This window comes from Carassius auratus, chromosome 7 (assembly GCF_003368295.1).
Source record: "Carassius auratus strain Wakin chromosome 7, ASM336829v1, whole genome shotgun sequence".
NCBI classification, from domain to species: Eukaryota; Metazoa; Chordata; class Actinopteri; order Cypriniformes; family Cyprinidae; genus Carassius; species Carassius auratus.
The window spans coordinates 10,509,647-10,526,409 of NC_039249.1; the positions used below are offsets into that span (position 1 = coordinate 10,509,647).

At 37.8% G+C, this 16,763-nt stretch overlaps 2 protein-coding genes and 1 non-coding gene across 3 annotated transcripts; 1 reads left to right on the forward strand and 2 right to left on the reverse strand.

Moving 5' to 3' along the window:
• Positions 1–7,084: 7,084 nt before the first annotated feature.
• LOC113105875 (beta-1,4-glucuronyltransferase 1-like) lies at positions 7,085–10,102 on the reverse strand. The gene is made up of 2 exons (XM_026267243.1): positions 8,452–10,102; positions 7,085–7,656 (listed from the first exon to the last, which is right to left on the reverse strand). Exons 1-2 carry the CDS (start codon positions 9,553–9,555, stop codon positions 7,465–7,467), a joined length of 1,296 nt encoding a protein of 431 aa, XP_026123028.1. The 5' UTR covers positions 9,556–10,102; the 3' UTR covers positions 7,085–7,464.
• Positions 10,009–10,090, forward strand: trnas-gcu (transfer RNA serine (anticodon GCU)). The gene has a single exon. It is a non-coding gene; the product is annotated as a tRNA-Ser (tRNA).
• A 787-nt stretch (positions 10,103–10,889) lies between the features above and the next one.
• On the reverse strand, positions 10,890–13,223 carry LOC113105896 (prefoldin subunit 2-like). The gene is made up of 4 exons (XM_026267272.1): positions 13,106–13,223; positions 11,942–12,030; positions 11,617–11,740; positions 10,890–11,540 (listed from the first exon to the last, which is right to left on the reverse strand). Exons 1-4 carry the CDS (start codon positions 13,166–13,168, stop codon positions 11,355–11,357), a joined length of 462 nt encoding a protein of 153 aa, XP_026123057.1. The 5' UTR covers positions 13,169–13,223; the 3' UTR covers positions 10,890–11,354.
• Between the last annotated feature and the right edge of the window lie 3,540 nt (positions 13,224–16,763).

Sequence of the window (16,763 nt, forward strand, 5' to 3'; positions counted from 1 at the left end):
CAGTGAACCGGACAGAGATGCCCGGCCCAAACCCCCTCACGACCCAGCTGTCTCCTGGCCTTCTCTCCCGGCTCAGGCCGGCTAATCTCAGGCCTGCCTCCCTCCTGCGAGCGCTGCTGCTAATTGCTTGTGTCATAAAGCTCTGTGACCCAAATAAGCCTTGCTCCCCAAAGCTGCTGGGATAAGCCCCACTTTACCTCACCAAACCTGCTTAATAAAACGTCTTATCCACACCAACCCCTCGACCATCATGCCTTCTGCTTCCTCTCCCACATTTCTTTACGCAGGAGAAGAGAGAGAACAAGAGGCTCAATGCAGAAATATACAGATTGTGCAAACAGAGATGACTGACGTTATACGTTATCACAGAAGAAACATTGAGCTGTTCTGTAAATGGCTTTGGATAAAAGGAGCAGTTCATCCAAAAAAATCACTCCGTCCAAGATATAGACGGGTTCCTTTCTTCACCAGAACAGATTTGGAGAAATATAGCATTATTATTCCTGCAGTGAATGGGTGCCGTCAGAATGAGAGTCGGAACAGCTGATAAAAACATCACACTCCAGTCCATCAGTTAACATCTGGAGAAGTGAAAAGCTGTGTTTGTGATGTTTTTAACTTGTGAATGTTGCATCTGTTTTGACATTATCTAAATAAAACAACCAGAATGTCAGCTTTATCAAGTTAAAGACTGTTAGTCGTATATATACTGTATTTCCCTACAGTTTTACTCTTGATAAAAAGGCTTTATACGGAATAGTTTAATTTTGATTTGGAATAATGCATGACAAGAAAGGCACCAAGAAAAGTAAGATACATTTTGGTTACCATAGCAACTAATTATTTCAAACAGTGTGAACATTCCAAATAGAATTTCAGAACTGTCTTGTAACTACAGTAATTCCAACATGACACAAAAGTGACATTTTGCTTTACAAAGTTCATAAATAGAATTGTAAACAACTAATGTAATCAGCATAAATAGCTAGGTTTCGTAAAACTGTTATTCCCAAAAATATGTTCTAAGAACGTTTTGCAAACGTTTCCATTAACCTATTTCTGAATGTTCTCAATGCTTAAAACATCCAGTTTATAAATCTTTTTTAAAACTTATTTTTAACGTGAACAGTAAAACAAAATAATAATAAATTACAAAAATATGGTTATTGTTACTTTTGAATAATCTGTAATGTTCTGAAACGAGTAGTAGGCCTGACATTTAAAAATGTTAAATGAACATCTGACTTAAACGTTTCAGAAAGAAGAAAAAAATCCATGAACGTTAATGTTTCAAAAACATTAAAGACCGAATAATGAAGAATAAACACCCTGTTACTGTTATTCAATACTGGAAGAACCTTTGTTATCTAATAACTTTGAAAGAATGTTAGCCAAAGTTCTGAGAACTTTCTTTTTAGCTCTCTTGTCAATATTGTACTACACAATCTTGTCGTGTCTTTACAATAAGTTAAATGATACATAGAACTTTGTGATATGAGAGAACTGTGGTAAACTCTATGTGAATCGTAGGCTATGGGACACTGAAGAGCAGCAGTCCAGTTCTAGTTGTTAAATCAGGTTTAGCAGCAGAAGTGAACTGAAATGAACTCGCTCTGTTTGTGTTCTCCTCGGCTTGGGGTTATTGATGTGTGTAAATGCGTAATGCTCTGTTCTGCCAGATTCAAGACAGATCTAAACCTCATGACACACAGACACTAATTCACACCAACACACGGTGGCACAGCCAGCACGTGCTTCACACTGATGCACATCAAACCGGAAGGTCCACCTCATTTTCTGCTCTCTAATCATAATTGTAAAATTGTTTTGCCCCCACAGACGATCATTTAGTTAAGGTTACCCAGAGCTCTCCTCAACAGTCCTCTCGGCCAGTCGGAACGCAACAAATGTGTTGTAAGTGACGCTTTTCTGTATTATTTTTCTTGGTCTAAAAATGTACAAAAATAGCTGGTTTGTTATGAATTTGCTTTGCTAACACAAACACTAAAAGTTCACTTTCAGGAAGGACTGACTCAGAAGCTGAAGAAAAATCGCGGCTTTACCTGTAATGTAAGTAAAACACTGACAGGTTTTATTATTTTTGTTACTTTTAACATAACTCAGGTTAGGCATGAAACAGCTGGAGGGACGGTTGTCTCTCCATCCTCACACTTTACTCCCTCTACTGGTTCAGTTAGAAAAAGACAATCAGACGTTTATTAGTGTAGCGCGCGTGACCATTTGGTGCCACTGGCTTTCAGGATTTATTGTTGCACAAAACAACTCGCTGTCTGTAACTGATATTTCTTATCAAATTATACTGGGCTTTATATCAAATTATAAAGGTTTTATATGGAATAGTTTCAATTTGATTTGGAATAACGCAGGACAAGAAAGACATCAACAGCAAAGTCAGATACATTTTGGCATCCTGAGTTACCATAGCAACTAATTATTTCAAACAGTGTGAACATTCCAAATAGAATTGGCTGAATGTCGGCACTTTTGTCATATGACGTCTTTAATGTATAATCTTAATTATAAATAGACTAAGGTAAAATAATAATAATAATCTTTACCAGTAGTGTAGCCAGAAAAGAGACTCTGGGTGTGCATATGAAAATCTGGGTGTGCCACATTTATTGTCAGATTACTGTGCAAAATTATGGGATAGTATTTTTGTCACACTGCTTCCGTCCAACCATACTCCTAGGGCCCTATCTTGCACCCAGCGCAATTGACTTTGTACACCAACGCATGCGTCATTCCTATTTTGCACCCGCGCAAAGCGCGCTTTTCCCTCCACAGAAGCACGTCGCTAAACTAGTGAATGAACTTGCGCTCCCTGGGCGGTTCAGCGCAAAAAAGGAGGCGTGTTCCGGCGCAAACAATCCCTGGTGCTATTTTGCTGTTCCATTAAACAATTGCGCCACTGACCAGAAAAAAACTAGTCTAAAGTCAGTGGCGCGTTGCGCGTTGTTCATTATGCTATTTTAGGGGCGCATGCTTGACCATAATGTATAGCGTGCACAACGCGCATACACTTTGCTCATGTAATCTACACAGATGCAACAGTTATTTTTGCAAATCATAAATTCTTACACTAAAAAAATATTAACACATGAGATGATGGAAATCATGACGCTATTTTGGGTGGGTTTCTCCCATCCCCATACAACACAACTTCTCTGTCTTTCACTGCTCTTACAAGAACACCAGTCTCCTCGGCTGTGAACCGATCCTGGCGTGCGCCTGGTAAATACGCCATAATAATAGCAATCCATAATGGAACTTGCGCACCTGCTTTTCAAGGGAATGTTGGATGACGCTCTGATTGGTTTATTTCACGTTACGCCCAAACCACACCTATGAATAATGAAGCTACTTCAGACCAACCCATTTTAGATTTGCGCCGGGCGCAAGAGCCATTTATCCCGCCGGGAAAATAGCAACAGCGCCGAGACCCGCCCACAAAGTTACTTGCGCTTCGCGCTTTGACACATGCGTTTCAGATCGTTAAAATAGGGCCCCTAGTGTTAATTTGCAGGTCGTGTCAAAATGTAGTTAATTGTTAAATGTAATAATTGTCTTCCAAATACGATAATTTTTAACTTTAGCTATTTCATTTTGTTTATTTTTCATTACAATTTATTCACTTTAAATAAATTATAATATATAATTATAGGATTAAAATGAATTGTAGTTGCTCAATATAGATCTTTTTTTTCATGTTTTTGTAATGTCTGGGAAGCCAGAATGCGCATGCATCAACAGAAACATTTATTAGCTGAACCCTGTTTTTTTTACGTGCCATTTATAGCAAGACATATTACAGATGATATTACAGATGCTTTGTCAGATTTAAGTTGAAGCGCGTGCCGAACCGTGTGTGGTGAACCGAACGGTTTGGTTTTTTTATTTCAGCGAACCGTGCCATCCCTATTACCTCAATAATCAATCAATTACAGGCCTAAAACAATCATGCCCGAGCAGACGGATATTAGTACATCTCATCACACCGGCACCCGCGTCTAAATCAGTTGTATGGTCTGGTTTTCAGTCTAAAACAGTTGTGTCAAGTATAAATGTCTCATCTGTTTCGGGAGGTGCGCGCGCAGTCAGCGGAGGCTCGCACCTTTTTTTCTCAGATTTTGAAAAATCTTCGCGATCGACTTAAAATGCTTCCAAGATCGACTTGTCGACCGCGATCGACGGGTTGGTGACTCCAGATATAGCGACCAACTTTTTTTGAGCAAGCATTGATTATGCGTGACACAGTCTCAATTTGTGGGAGGCATGTATTGGGCTCAAACGCTGTGTGCGCGCACGCGCTAAGCGGGACGGGTGGTCACCCTACCTGGCACACCCGTCTAGAGTCTGTCCACCTTTGTGTGGGTCCATGTACATGCTGAATCGACAGGTAAAAAAAAAAGCCTCAAGTCCAAATATTCATTTATCACCAATTAACTGTTTGGCAAACACTTCCTGCTTTGATGTCCAGATCTGAATTAAAAAAAAATCTCAAACATGCTCCGAAGTCCCGATCTGAATCAACCGAGTCGCGAACAGGCTCCGAAGTGCCGATCTGAATCAACCGAGTCGCGAACAGGCTCCGAAGTGCCGATCTGAATCAACCGAGTCGCGAACATGCTCCGAAGTGCCGATCTGAATCAACCGAGTCGCGAACAGGCTCCGAAGTGCCGATCTGAATCAACCGAGTCGCGAACAGGCTCCGAACTGCCGATCTGAATCAACCGAGTCGCGAACAGGCTCCGAAGTGCCGATCTGAATCAACCGAGTCGCGAACAGGCTCCGAAGTGCCGATCTGAATCAACCGAGTCGCGAACATGCTCCGAAGTGCCGATCTGAATCAACCGAGTCGCGAACAGGCTCCGAAGTGCCGATCTGAATCAACCGAGTCGCGAACAGGCTCCGAAGTCCCGATCTGAATCAACCGAGTCGCGGACATTCTCCGAAGTCCCGATCTGAATCAACCGAGTCGCGAACATGCTCCGAAGTCCCGATCTGAATCAACCGAGTCGCGAACAGGCTCCGAAGTGCCGATCTGAATCAACCGAGTCGCGAACAGGCTCCGAAGTCCCGATCTGAATCAACCGAGTCGCGAACAGGCTCCGAAGTGCCGATCTGAATCAACCGAGTCGCGAACAAAAAAAAAAATATATATATATTCTAAGTAAACAATTATAGCCCAAGTTTAGTAAACATTTTTTATTGAGACTATAAAAATAATTCTGCATCTATTTTTAGGTGTGCCAGCTGCCATTGTGGGTGGCACAGGCACACCCTGGCACACCCCTGGCTACGCCACTGTTGAATCCTATGCATCTTATATATATATATATATATATATATATATATATATATATATATATATATATATATATATATATATATATATATATATATATATATATATATATATATATATATATATATATATATATATAAGATGCATAGGATTCAAAGTGTAAAGATTATTATTATTAGTTTACCTTTCTTTTGTGGCCTTGGTCTATCTGTTCGCATCTGTTTTTTATCAATACAGTATCAAAATTTTTATAAATATACCAAAATTCAAAAGTCAAACAATGTTACAATAAGACCAAACAATACACAAAATAGCAGTGTTTAGTTTCTTAATGTCTCTCAACTTACATTCTTTGTATACAAATAAAACACAGTCCAGATTGTAGTTCTGTCTCACTTAATTTTGTCAATAGTTTGTAATAACATTTCCATGATCATCTAGTGAAATTACTGTACATCCAGTTAAACTGATCCAAAATGATCCAATCAAACTTAATGCATTTTGGTGCTAAAACATCGGTCACTTGGTAGAGACTACTGAAATGAAGACAGATGGCAATTATCACATCTGTCTAATTTTTGCCAGTTTCTACAAAGTGACAGATGCATTAGCACCAAAATGCTTGAATGGATGCATCTTGACACCAACAAACAAAAACTATATATATATATGCTATATGAAGTGTTTCCTCTTCCTTAATAAAAGTTGATATGTATGTTTATTTAATTATCTGAACATTGCACAATTATATTCTTAAGTTTATTCAGATAATTATTTAATTATCTGAACATTGCACAATTATATTCTTAAGTTTAGTTTTTCCTGGCTGTAAATCACTCTAGAATAGAGCTACAGTGTTGTATTATCAGAAACAAACAAATGTCCAATAATGCATCTGCTATAGAAGACTGAAAGAGACCGACACAAATGTTGTAGATTTATTGTAACTAGATACAAAACAAACAAGTCAATATTAATAATAAAAACAAAACCTTAAATAATCATTCAACAAATACTGAAACTTTTAGTTAGTTTTATAAAACACTTCACCATCTTTTTTTTATTATTCATGCTTCCAATACTACACAACACTGCAGGGTAAACAGATAAATAACCAAAATATTGCTTTTATGGCAAAATAAATAAATAAAACAATTGGCAAAATAATATAACTAATGTAAAAATGTACTTTTAATGTACTTTTTCGATGTCAGGCAAGATTTTCACATCAGAAAAAAAAAATACTATAAAGTAAAAGAAAACGGATTATATTTTCCCAAAACAAAGGACAATACATACGAGCCCCATTCAGTGTAAAACACTACATATCTTGTAAATATCTGACATCTACAGTATTGCCTGTTCAGTCTAATCATCTGCAGACTGTACATTCCTGCATTAATCTAGTGTTGCTTAATTGTCATCTACCCCTAATCCACAGTATAATTAAAACACTAATATGATTTTCAGACGCCGCTCCCTGTGTGTGTGTGTGTGTGTGTGTGTGTGTGTGATATCTTCAGGCTCTGTGAGCGTCTTTAGACTTGTTATTAGCATAAAGGTGGCCTATCGACCTTAATATGTTAATAGCTTTACAACTAATCTCTGGGTCTTTACAAGACCTCGTCTCGTCAGTAACTCAAACACGCATCAAAACATGAGAACCTGGCTTTATCTGATATACAGATTTATGTTCTGGAAATGTATTCAAATTAGTCAAATTTGCATATTTAAACATACCACTTTTAGAAAACGTGCAATTTTTAATGTAATCAATCAGCTAGAAAATGATGGTGATATATATTAGTTCATGTTTTGTACTCTATTCATCTGAGGTGTCTTGCCTTAAATTTGGGGAAGAAAGTGGGGAAAATACTTTGAAAACCAAAAAATCTAATAAATAAATAAGTTAACTTGAAATAAAATGTAATGAAAACAACAAAGGACCATCTTTACATAGTTTCTCTCTTTAGAAGCGTGAAGGATCACATGTTCAGTTTATTGAGAAAACATTGAGCATTCAAGAGCATCTCCTTTGACTGTAGTTTTTGATGCTTGAAATGAGATCCAAACAGGTTCTTGTTTGAGTTGTGTGCATTTATGATCCTCACATGAGCTGTGCTCTCTCTCGTCTCTCAGCAGCGGCGAGGCGAGTTCGGATACTTGGCCTTCAGACTCTCCTTGAAGCTGCGGAAGAGCATGCGGTTCTTGCGGTTCTCCTCGTCCTTCCGGCGGTGAAACTCTCCTTGGACCTTAAACCCTCTGTGCACCACGAAGGCATTGCTCAGCACAGAGAAGCGGTAACCGGCGATGTGAAGCTCACAGGCCTGAAGAGAGGAGAGAAATCAGGCAGAAGGTAACCCAGTTAATTAATGAATAACACAAATAAATTCATATTTTACACCACAGGAGGGTTATGAACTCCGTCTACTTTCTGTTCACAATAAACAAAATATTAATTAGTTTTATTGCAATATATGTATATATATGTATGTGTGTGTGTGTGGGGGGGAGGTTTATAAAATTGTATAATTCATGTATTAAATGCTTAATTTTCAGGCATATACATTTTGGAGGTTAAAACGCTTACAATAATTAATATTAATTATTTTATTATATAAATTATTTACATATATGGCATTCTGGAAACATCATATAATATGTTTAGGATATTATATTAATTTTTTAAAGTTATTAAATTTATAAAGAATATAAAAAATAATATCATAGTTATTTAATTTGATACTCTAAATATCACAATATAGCCTAATATACACTGAACACAATTATTAAAGCAACACTTGTTTTTGCCCACATTTTACATGAGTTGAACTTAAAAGATCTAAGACTTTTTCTATATACACAAAATGCCCATTTCTCTCAAATATTGTTCACAGATCTGTCTAAATCTGTGTTCGTGAGCACTTCTCCTTTGCCGAGATAATCCATCCACCTAACAGTTCTAGCATATCAAGATCCTGATTAGACAGCATGATTATTGCACAGGTGTGCCTTAGTCTGGCCACAATAAAAGCCAACATGATTTATTTAGCATAATTTATTTAGTGAATTGATTGGTTGCGTATTCACTTCCTGCAGGAGTCCACCTCTCCATCCCTCACCTGACTGATGCGGTTGAAGCCGTACTGCCTGAAGTTCTCATCGTAGAGAGGAACCGTTCGAGCGCCGATGTAGAAAGGCTCCCACGGATCGGCCCAGTTTATAGTGTACGCCACTTCCAGGGGCCCTGAGCCCCTGCTGGCCAGATTGACCCACTGCGAGTAATTGGTAGGAGCCTGACAGCGAGGGCAAAGCTCATCATAGAACGGTCGCACCTCGCCCACCTGATAGAGCTGCAGCAGCTCCGCCTTCGTCGCAGGCATCTTACGAGTGTGTCTGATCTCAAACGCAGGGAGCACCAGGACTTCGTCCGCGGCCGGTTCACGCCTCATTAGCATTGTCACGAATTGGTGGTGCAGATTGGCACTGGGTATCATGTCGATGTCGATGACCAGGATGTAAGCTGCGTCTGTGCCACTCCGGGCCACATTGCGAAGAAGGTTATTGGGGTACGAGACATTGTTCCCAATCGCGTAGTTTTTAAACTTATTTCTGTTCGATTCGAGCTTGGCGAAGACGCCGGAGCAGCCCATCTCCTCCAGACCAGCGAAATGCTCTCGATCCTGGTCTGGGAAACTGGCCATTTCACCCGAGTGGCAAACCAGATGGAAGTCCACCAACGCTTGAACCTGCGGGCAAAACAGACTGAGGGCGTAAACGAACGCCGTCGCGAACTTGACATCCTGACCGTTGGCGAAGATCGCGACGGATAGAGGATTCTGCCAGCGCTCCAACAAAGAGCTAAGATGGTGAAGGTTGTTGATGGTCGTATGCGTGGCCAGAGCCAGGTGATGCGATCTGGGATCCGCTCCTGGCTTCTGATTGGTCGAGAAGTCACTTTTGATTAGGTTCTTATACACGCGGTACTGTCCGCTCCCATCGAAGATCCCACCAGTGGATAAAGAATACCTGAGATGTTCCCGCCTAGGGTTCTTCTCTCCTTGGTTTGCAGTCTTTTTGGAGCCGAAGAGCTCAGAATACTTGTAGCGCTGCTGTTTGCCGTGCAACTTTGAGAGAAAAGACAGATATAAAAGCTGCAACAGTGCAACGATGAGAAGGGCACTGAGCACCACCTTAAACACGGAGCATTTTTTTGAGAAATGCATTACAATTACTAGCACCTTTAGGTCAATGCTAATGAAATGAAAGTGTGCTCACACAGATCAGCAAGGGTTGGCCAGCTATGCAGCCCTCATGCATGCATTGCAGCCAGATGTAGTGCAGGTCAGTTTAAACGGGAATTGACTTGCATGTTTGGATGCATGCATTGAAAAGACGCCTGTGGACAGCAGAAGAGAAACGCGTTCGTGAAGCGCGCACACACTGCCCATGGCGGCGCGTGTTTATTTACTCTTCCGGTTAACGTTACCGTAAACACCGTAAAACGTGCTCGGCTCACTCTACTTGTGCTCTGGCGTACTGGTTTCGACTCCATAAACACTTGCTGTTAGTATCAGCCAGAAGAAACATTAGTACACACATCTTAATAGATTAATAAAATATAGTAGTTCTGTAGATCTGTAGAATCAAAATAGTCCTGTACATATATATGTGCATCAGACGAGGTGGCCGAGTGGTTAAGGCGATGGACTGCTAATCCATTGTGCTCTGCACGCGTGGGTTCGAATCCCATCCTCGTCGGAGATCTGTTTTTCGTTAATATTTTATTTAGGACCGGAAGTCCTGTAGTTTTGGTGTATTACGCGCTAAATGTGATCAGCAAGCGCTAATCATGGAGTGCAATGATTTTTATGTCATAGTAATGTTTAGGTTTAAATAACAAAAATATACACCAATATATATAAAAATGTAATTAAAAAATAGTGTTTTAATATAAAACGGCGATCTTGAGACGGTATTTGTGAGACTTTGGAGCCCCCTACAGTTCAGCGAGTGGAATTTCCTGTCGTAAAAACTCGACGTAATTACAGCAGATAGCTGTTCACGACACGTGCGTTTGTTGCTGCCGTAAAACATTCAGTCCTTTTCGCGGAATTCGTAACGGTTTATCAAACTTGTATTTAAAAAATAAAATAAAATAACTTGCCTACAGCTTCTTCGAAGTAGTGTCACCCACATACTTTTATATATGCATATAATAATTGTTCGGTATCATGGTTTATTTTGTAAAATATTCTATGAGTTTTACAATTATTGTCACACGGAAGTCACTTTCAAAACAAAGAGAAATCATGTAGTTTAGAGATACACCATTTAGAATTGCATTAATTATTGTCTCACATATATAAACATTTCATCTCAAACAAACATTAGTAAAAACCTCTTTTACCCACATTTCTAGAAACCCCGTCAATTTGAATTATAATAGCAAAATAATTTTTAGAATCTATAAAACATGAAGACAAATATATTATAATTTCAATTTACGCTCTTAATTATTAACTTAATTAGCAACACATGCTTTTTAATTTTGCTCCAACAAGTTTGTGAATTTATTGATAAAACAAAACACGCAACACTGTGAACACGTCACTGACTTTTGTATTTTTAATTCAATAACTAAAACCACAAAAACAAAAACAAACACAGAAAGTCTTCAGGTCCAGGATACGAGACAGCCGTCGTCTCACTCCAAATATTAATCACTAAACATGACGTCTTCCCAAAGCTGAAGAAAATGACAGTCAAGCCTCATCTTGAATACGGTGAATTTATGCAGTCACGCTTGTTGACTATTTATTTGCAATGAACTGGAACGAAAAGCAAATAATGGAAACGATGCATTCGTCTGTAAGTGTTCGGATAGGACAGCTGTTGTTGTGAGTTGTGTTTTGATATTATGAATGTACGAGACATGCATTACTTTCCCTCTCGTTCATGCTTTGTGACTGGCTTCTGTCAGACTGAACAGAAACATGCCAGCTCAGTTTAACCCAGTGTTTAACTATGAGACGAGCACTCCAGCGCCTCCTTTAGAGCCTCCTTCACTCTCTTTGGCTGGACTGGCGTCCGCTTTGCTCTGTTTGTCGTCCTCTCCGACCAGTCGGATGTTGTAGCGCTCGCGGTACTCCGTCAGCTCCCGTCCTTTCACCTGCATCTGTGTGTTGAGCGACTCCACGATCTTCGTGATCTGATCAGAGGGAGATATATATATATAAATATAATAATGCATGGTTTCTGGAGTGTGTGCTGCAGTAGAGTCGTACCTGTTCTTTATTGTTTTCTAGCGCAGGCAGGACTTCTTTGACAGTCCTCTCCACAAGCACGCCGCCGACTAAACGATAGCACTTCCGCGACGGATCGACTTCCTTCAGCGTGTCGATGACGAGGCTGTGAGGAGGAAGTGATGAGCGTCAGAACAAGAGCGCAGTCCATCACGTAACATCGTGTGAAAGCTGTGTGTTTGTAAGAAACAAATCCATCATTGAGATAACGTTTATGTTCAAAGTGTTGCGTTCGACTAGACTGTCTTTCTGTCCCTATAGAGGATCCATGAGGGAGGTGAAGGGGAGTCTCTTTTATCAAACACACCTGTGTTCATTGATCTCCATCTCAAACTCTGCAGACTTGGAGGCCATGCTGCGCTGCTCCTGTCGCATCCTCTGGAAAGTAGCCACCACCTGATTCAGACAAGCACAGGTATTAATAACACATGCATATTAATAACAAAATAATAATAATAAAAGATTATGAGGGTTCATATATACTGGTGCATTTAGAAAAATATTTCTGTCCCCTTGATGACTTGGGTGGGGGGGGGGGCTTAAAAAGTTGTTTTTTTATGTAATTATAATTGTTTTAAACATGATTATTAAGTATTTAATTTCCTAAATGTTATGTACATTTTTCCACGTTATTTTAACGTTATTATTTTAACGTTTGGACTTTCATGTAATAAACATTTATAGTTATTATTACAAATTATATTTACAGTTTATATTTATTAAATAACTAAAATTATCACAGTTACAATGCAATCAAATGATTAAATATAACCTTCTAAAAATATATCACTTTAAAAAAAAAATTTAATATTTCATAATCGTTTAATAATATGTATATTTAAATATTTATAAAAAAAAGTGCGTGTGTGGGAAAGTAACAATATATAACCCTGAATTTGATATCCTAATAAACACACACACACACATACATACATATATATATATATATATATATATATATATGAATGTGTGTATATATATATATGTGTGTGTGTGTGTGTGTGTGTGTGTGAGTATTTGTATATATCAAACTGACGTTAAACAGTTTAAAATCTACGTTAGACCGGGGGGAATGTCATTTATGAATATGAATTCGTCAGGAATGCCTCTAAATGAAGAGACCTGTGTCCTGTAAGTGCTGTCTGAAGGAACAGTGACAGAAGATGCACTTCCTTTAAAGAGACAGGAGAGCACGTGCTAGTGTGAAGATTATAGCTACAGTATCTCTCATGCAGATGATCTGAAGCTTGACTATGAAGCAGCTCGCGCGCGTCTCAATCTGTACCGACAACAATACAGATTCACACAGCACATCTACAACGCGAGCGACGCGACAGAACCCGAAAACCTCCAGCAGAATACAATGAGAGCGTCAGGCGCGCACGCTTTTTGTTTACAGCAGACGCGTTTCTCGCTCACGGCGGAGATGAAGCGTTCATGCGTTACTGTAATAAACCCGACGCGTCGTTACCTGCTCAGCAGACGGAGAGGACTGCTTTCCGCCGCTTTTACTGCTCGCGCTGTTCGCCGCCATGATAAACTACACACAGTCCCGCAGTCAGGACCCCACCGGTCACATGACGGGCTGACCGCGAACACTCCTGACTGAAATTACCGCTCTCTTTTTTTAAACCACACATAAAATACGCATATCCACCGGCAAGATATTTTACACGTTTCTAATGACGGTTTCTTATGAAGGGTAACTTAGTTGTTCTTCCAAAAGAGGCGCTTTGGCGAATCCCACATTCAAATCAAAGGCGTTTCAGTCTTACTGAAGACATTTATATAATAACAATCATAATATTTTTGAATAAGTCGACTATATCAGAAATATATGGAAATCTAGATTTAAATTTAATATTTAAATAAATGCCTGGTTTTTTTTTATAAGTGATCGAAACGACTCTCCTGTGATTGGCCCTTCCTGTTCTGCGCTGAGAAAAGTCACAGGTCACGCGTGAAAGCGCTGATTTATTCTGGATTTTAAAACCTAAAACTAAAACTAGATTTTTTTATTAATAATATGCATCGCTAAGAACTTCATTTGGATAACCCTAAAAGCGATTTTCTCAGTATTAATGTATTTATTTATTTTGCACCCTCAGATTCCAGAATCTCGGCTAAATATTGTCCTGTCCCAACAAATATTTATGATTACAGCTTTTAGATGATGTACGAATTTCAATTTTCATTTTACCATCAGATCCTCTTTAATGATTTGTGAATCTCCATGAGAAACGTGTTAATCAATAAATGCTTTTACTTCATTTGTTGTAATTGCAATATAAATAGCCTGCGGTTTTATTAATGTCCGCGTGGTGGCGCAACAGAGACGTTGAGTCTAACATTGAGTGTAGATTAAGGAATAATGCATTTATTACTAATGCAAGTAATACTCAACACACTTGTCACCTCTAATTCTCTTTAATGAAATAAAATATATTTATTTTATTTATTTTGTGTTTTTTATTTTATTCATGTAATCTTCATATTTTTATTTGAGGAGTTTTCATGGAACTATACAATATTCACACCTAGATTATGCACCATTTATTTCTATATTATTAATCTTTAAAAACACAATTTTATGAATCATGATAATTAATTAATATGATGCATTGGTTTTTCATATTTCAAAAGTACTGTAATACATTTAATTAAAAAATAAATAATAAACCAGTGTAAATGAACGGCAGAACATACTGTCATGTTTAAATAGAGAAAATACTCATATGCAATATATTTTTTTTAATCTATGATGATTCAATAATAATTTTAATTAATTAATTAATTACTTCCATCGTGTGTTTTTTTTCACAAATTAAAATGTAAGTATATTTAATTTTCAGAAACATATTGTCACAATGCAAAATAAAAAATGTTATTATTTAATTTATTATATTTGTATTGTTTGTTTTTTACATTTAAATAATCTTGAATACATTTTAAATAAGATTATATTTATTTATTCATTATTATTATTATTTTGCGTGTAAATACACGGAAGACGCGCGGATCTCGTTTGTCGCTGATGGAGGAGGAGGCGGATGGGACACCGGAAGTGAACGTCATCGACGCACGAACGGGCCAAAACAAGCAGCGCCAGCACAGAGTGACAGTTGATTCTTGAGAGGAAGATGTCGTTGCGTGTTTTATCCGATCTTCTGGGATGATCTGTGTCTTCAGAGGTCGTTTCGAGGCATCGAAGAGGTAAGACGCTCACATCTGTGTCGCGTTCCCGCTCCCAACGCTCGGTTCAGAAGCACCTGTCGGTTGATTTCATCGCGATGATCAGAGATGTCCCCAGCGCGAGCGTGTTTCAGCGCCTTAGTCTCATCTGAACAGAAGAGAGATGCTGCAGATGTCCAGTCAGATACTTTATGATGCTGTAGGGTTATTAAACGCGGTTCAGTTACACGACATGACGCTAGAGACGCACACACAGCACTTTCTTAGGTGAGATGTGCTTCGTGTGTGTGTGTGTGTGTGTGTGTGTGTGTGTGTGAGAGAGAGAGATCATTAACATGCGTGTCACTGATGCGGAGGCCTCCAGCAGACGAGTGTGTGAACACTTCACAACATGACTGTAAGTCCACAGATACACAGCTCATAACTCCAGCACACATGTGCATCAGATCAAACAGAGGAGAGTTCACTCGAGGAAACGGGAAGTTACAAACCTCTCTCACTTTCCTTTGCAGAAAGTGCTTACTTGTGGTTTTATTGAGTTTTTGTCATTTTCTCCCCATGCATTTACGATAAACTAAACTTTTAAGCCTCAAAAGAATGCCTGTATAGTTCATATGAATCATTTCAAAATATTTCGAGAAAAAATAACCGTTATTTTTTTTTATAAACAATAAATTAGTAATACATTTAGACAACAATAACATGTTATAACAATAACAATTAATATAATACACTTAATAATATAATTTTATAAAATAAAACAAATATGTACTAATTAAAGTACTAAATAAATAACTAATGCAGCTAACAATAGAGTGCTGGATTGAGTGGAAAAAAATATTTTGAACTTAATAGAAACACTTTCTTTTTTTTTAAATAAAGTTGGACTATATAACATTCGTGAGAGAAGTATCTATGTCATATTTCTACACTAATTGTTCAGACTGGTTTGTGAAGTGCATCGGACATTTATGATCTTATAAAGAGTGTACCAAGACAAAACAGAGAGAGAGAGAGGAGTTCAGTAAATATGAGTTTGATTTGAGTCTGAATCTCATGCCGTGCTCAGATCATGTGGCTTAATGGATTCAGGTCAAACATTTCATGGATTGTGTGCACGAGTCATGCAGGGCTATTAAAGTGAACTACAATTAAAACCATAAAAAATGTGTTGTACTTGATATAATGTTAACTTTAAATAAATATTGCAAAACAAAAAAATTAATAATTATAATAAAAATAATATTTTTATATTAACACATTAAGATATGAATTACTACATTATATATATATATATATATAATATATATATATATATATATATATATATAATTTTTTTTTTTTTTTTTCTAAATATTAAAAGCATAAGCAGTTTATTTCAGCTAACTGCAAAGACAGCATTATTAATTTTTATTTAAATTTAACTTGATATATTAAAATAAGTCAAAGTCAAACTAATGAATAAAAATCACTAAAACTATAAAATATATTTTTTAAACAAAAAAATAATGACAAAAAGCTACAAACATATCACTAAAATTTGATCTAAAATTAAAGTCAAAACAAAATCAAGAAAAAACAATATCTAATTCCAAATATTAACATAAACTAAAACTCGTACTGTATGTGTGATGTCAGGGGTCACAGTAATATTTAGACTTTATTCACATGGAGGAGCCAGAAGTGTTTGATTGGACAGGTTGTGTTGTGTTTGAGTGGTGTGGAAGTACATCTTTTTAATGAAGTTTTCTGGTGTCAGCAGTAAATATAAGCCTCTTCCTCTTTCGTCTTCAAACGTCTTCCTGCTCTGAAAGGAACTTCAGATGCCGGTCACTAGCATCACTCAACAATCGTCAGATAACTGTTTTTGATGGCTGTTGGAGTGTATGATGTTAGAGGTTCATTAAGTGTGTTTCTCTGCCGTATCCGTGTCATTT

Excerpts from the sequence above, each read along its gene's own strand:
- LOC113105875 (XM_026267243.1), bottom strand. The coding sequence starts at position 9,555 with ATGCATTTCTCAAAAAAATGCTCCGTGTTTAAGGTGGTGCTCAGTGCC. Across the intron at positions 7,657-8,451 it reads GCTTCAACCGCATCAGTCAG|GCCTGTGAGCTTCACATCGC; the intron begins GTGAGGGATGGA and ends TCCTCTCTTCAG.
- LOC113105896 (XM_026267272.1), bottom strand. The coding sequence starts at position 13,168 with ATGGCGGCGAACAGCGCGAGCAGTAAAAGCGGCGGAAAGCAGTCCTCT. Across the intron at positions 11,741-11,941 it reads ATGGAGATCAATGAACACAG|CCTCGTCATCGACACGCTGA; the intron begins GTGTGTTTGATA and ends TCCTCCTCACAG. Across the intron at positions 11,541-11,616 it reads TAGAAAACAATAAAGAACAG|ATCACGAAGATCGTGGAGTC; the intron begins GTACGACTCTAC and ends CCCTCTGATCAG.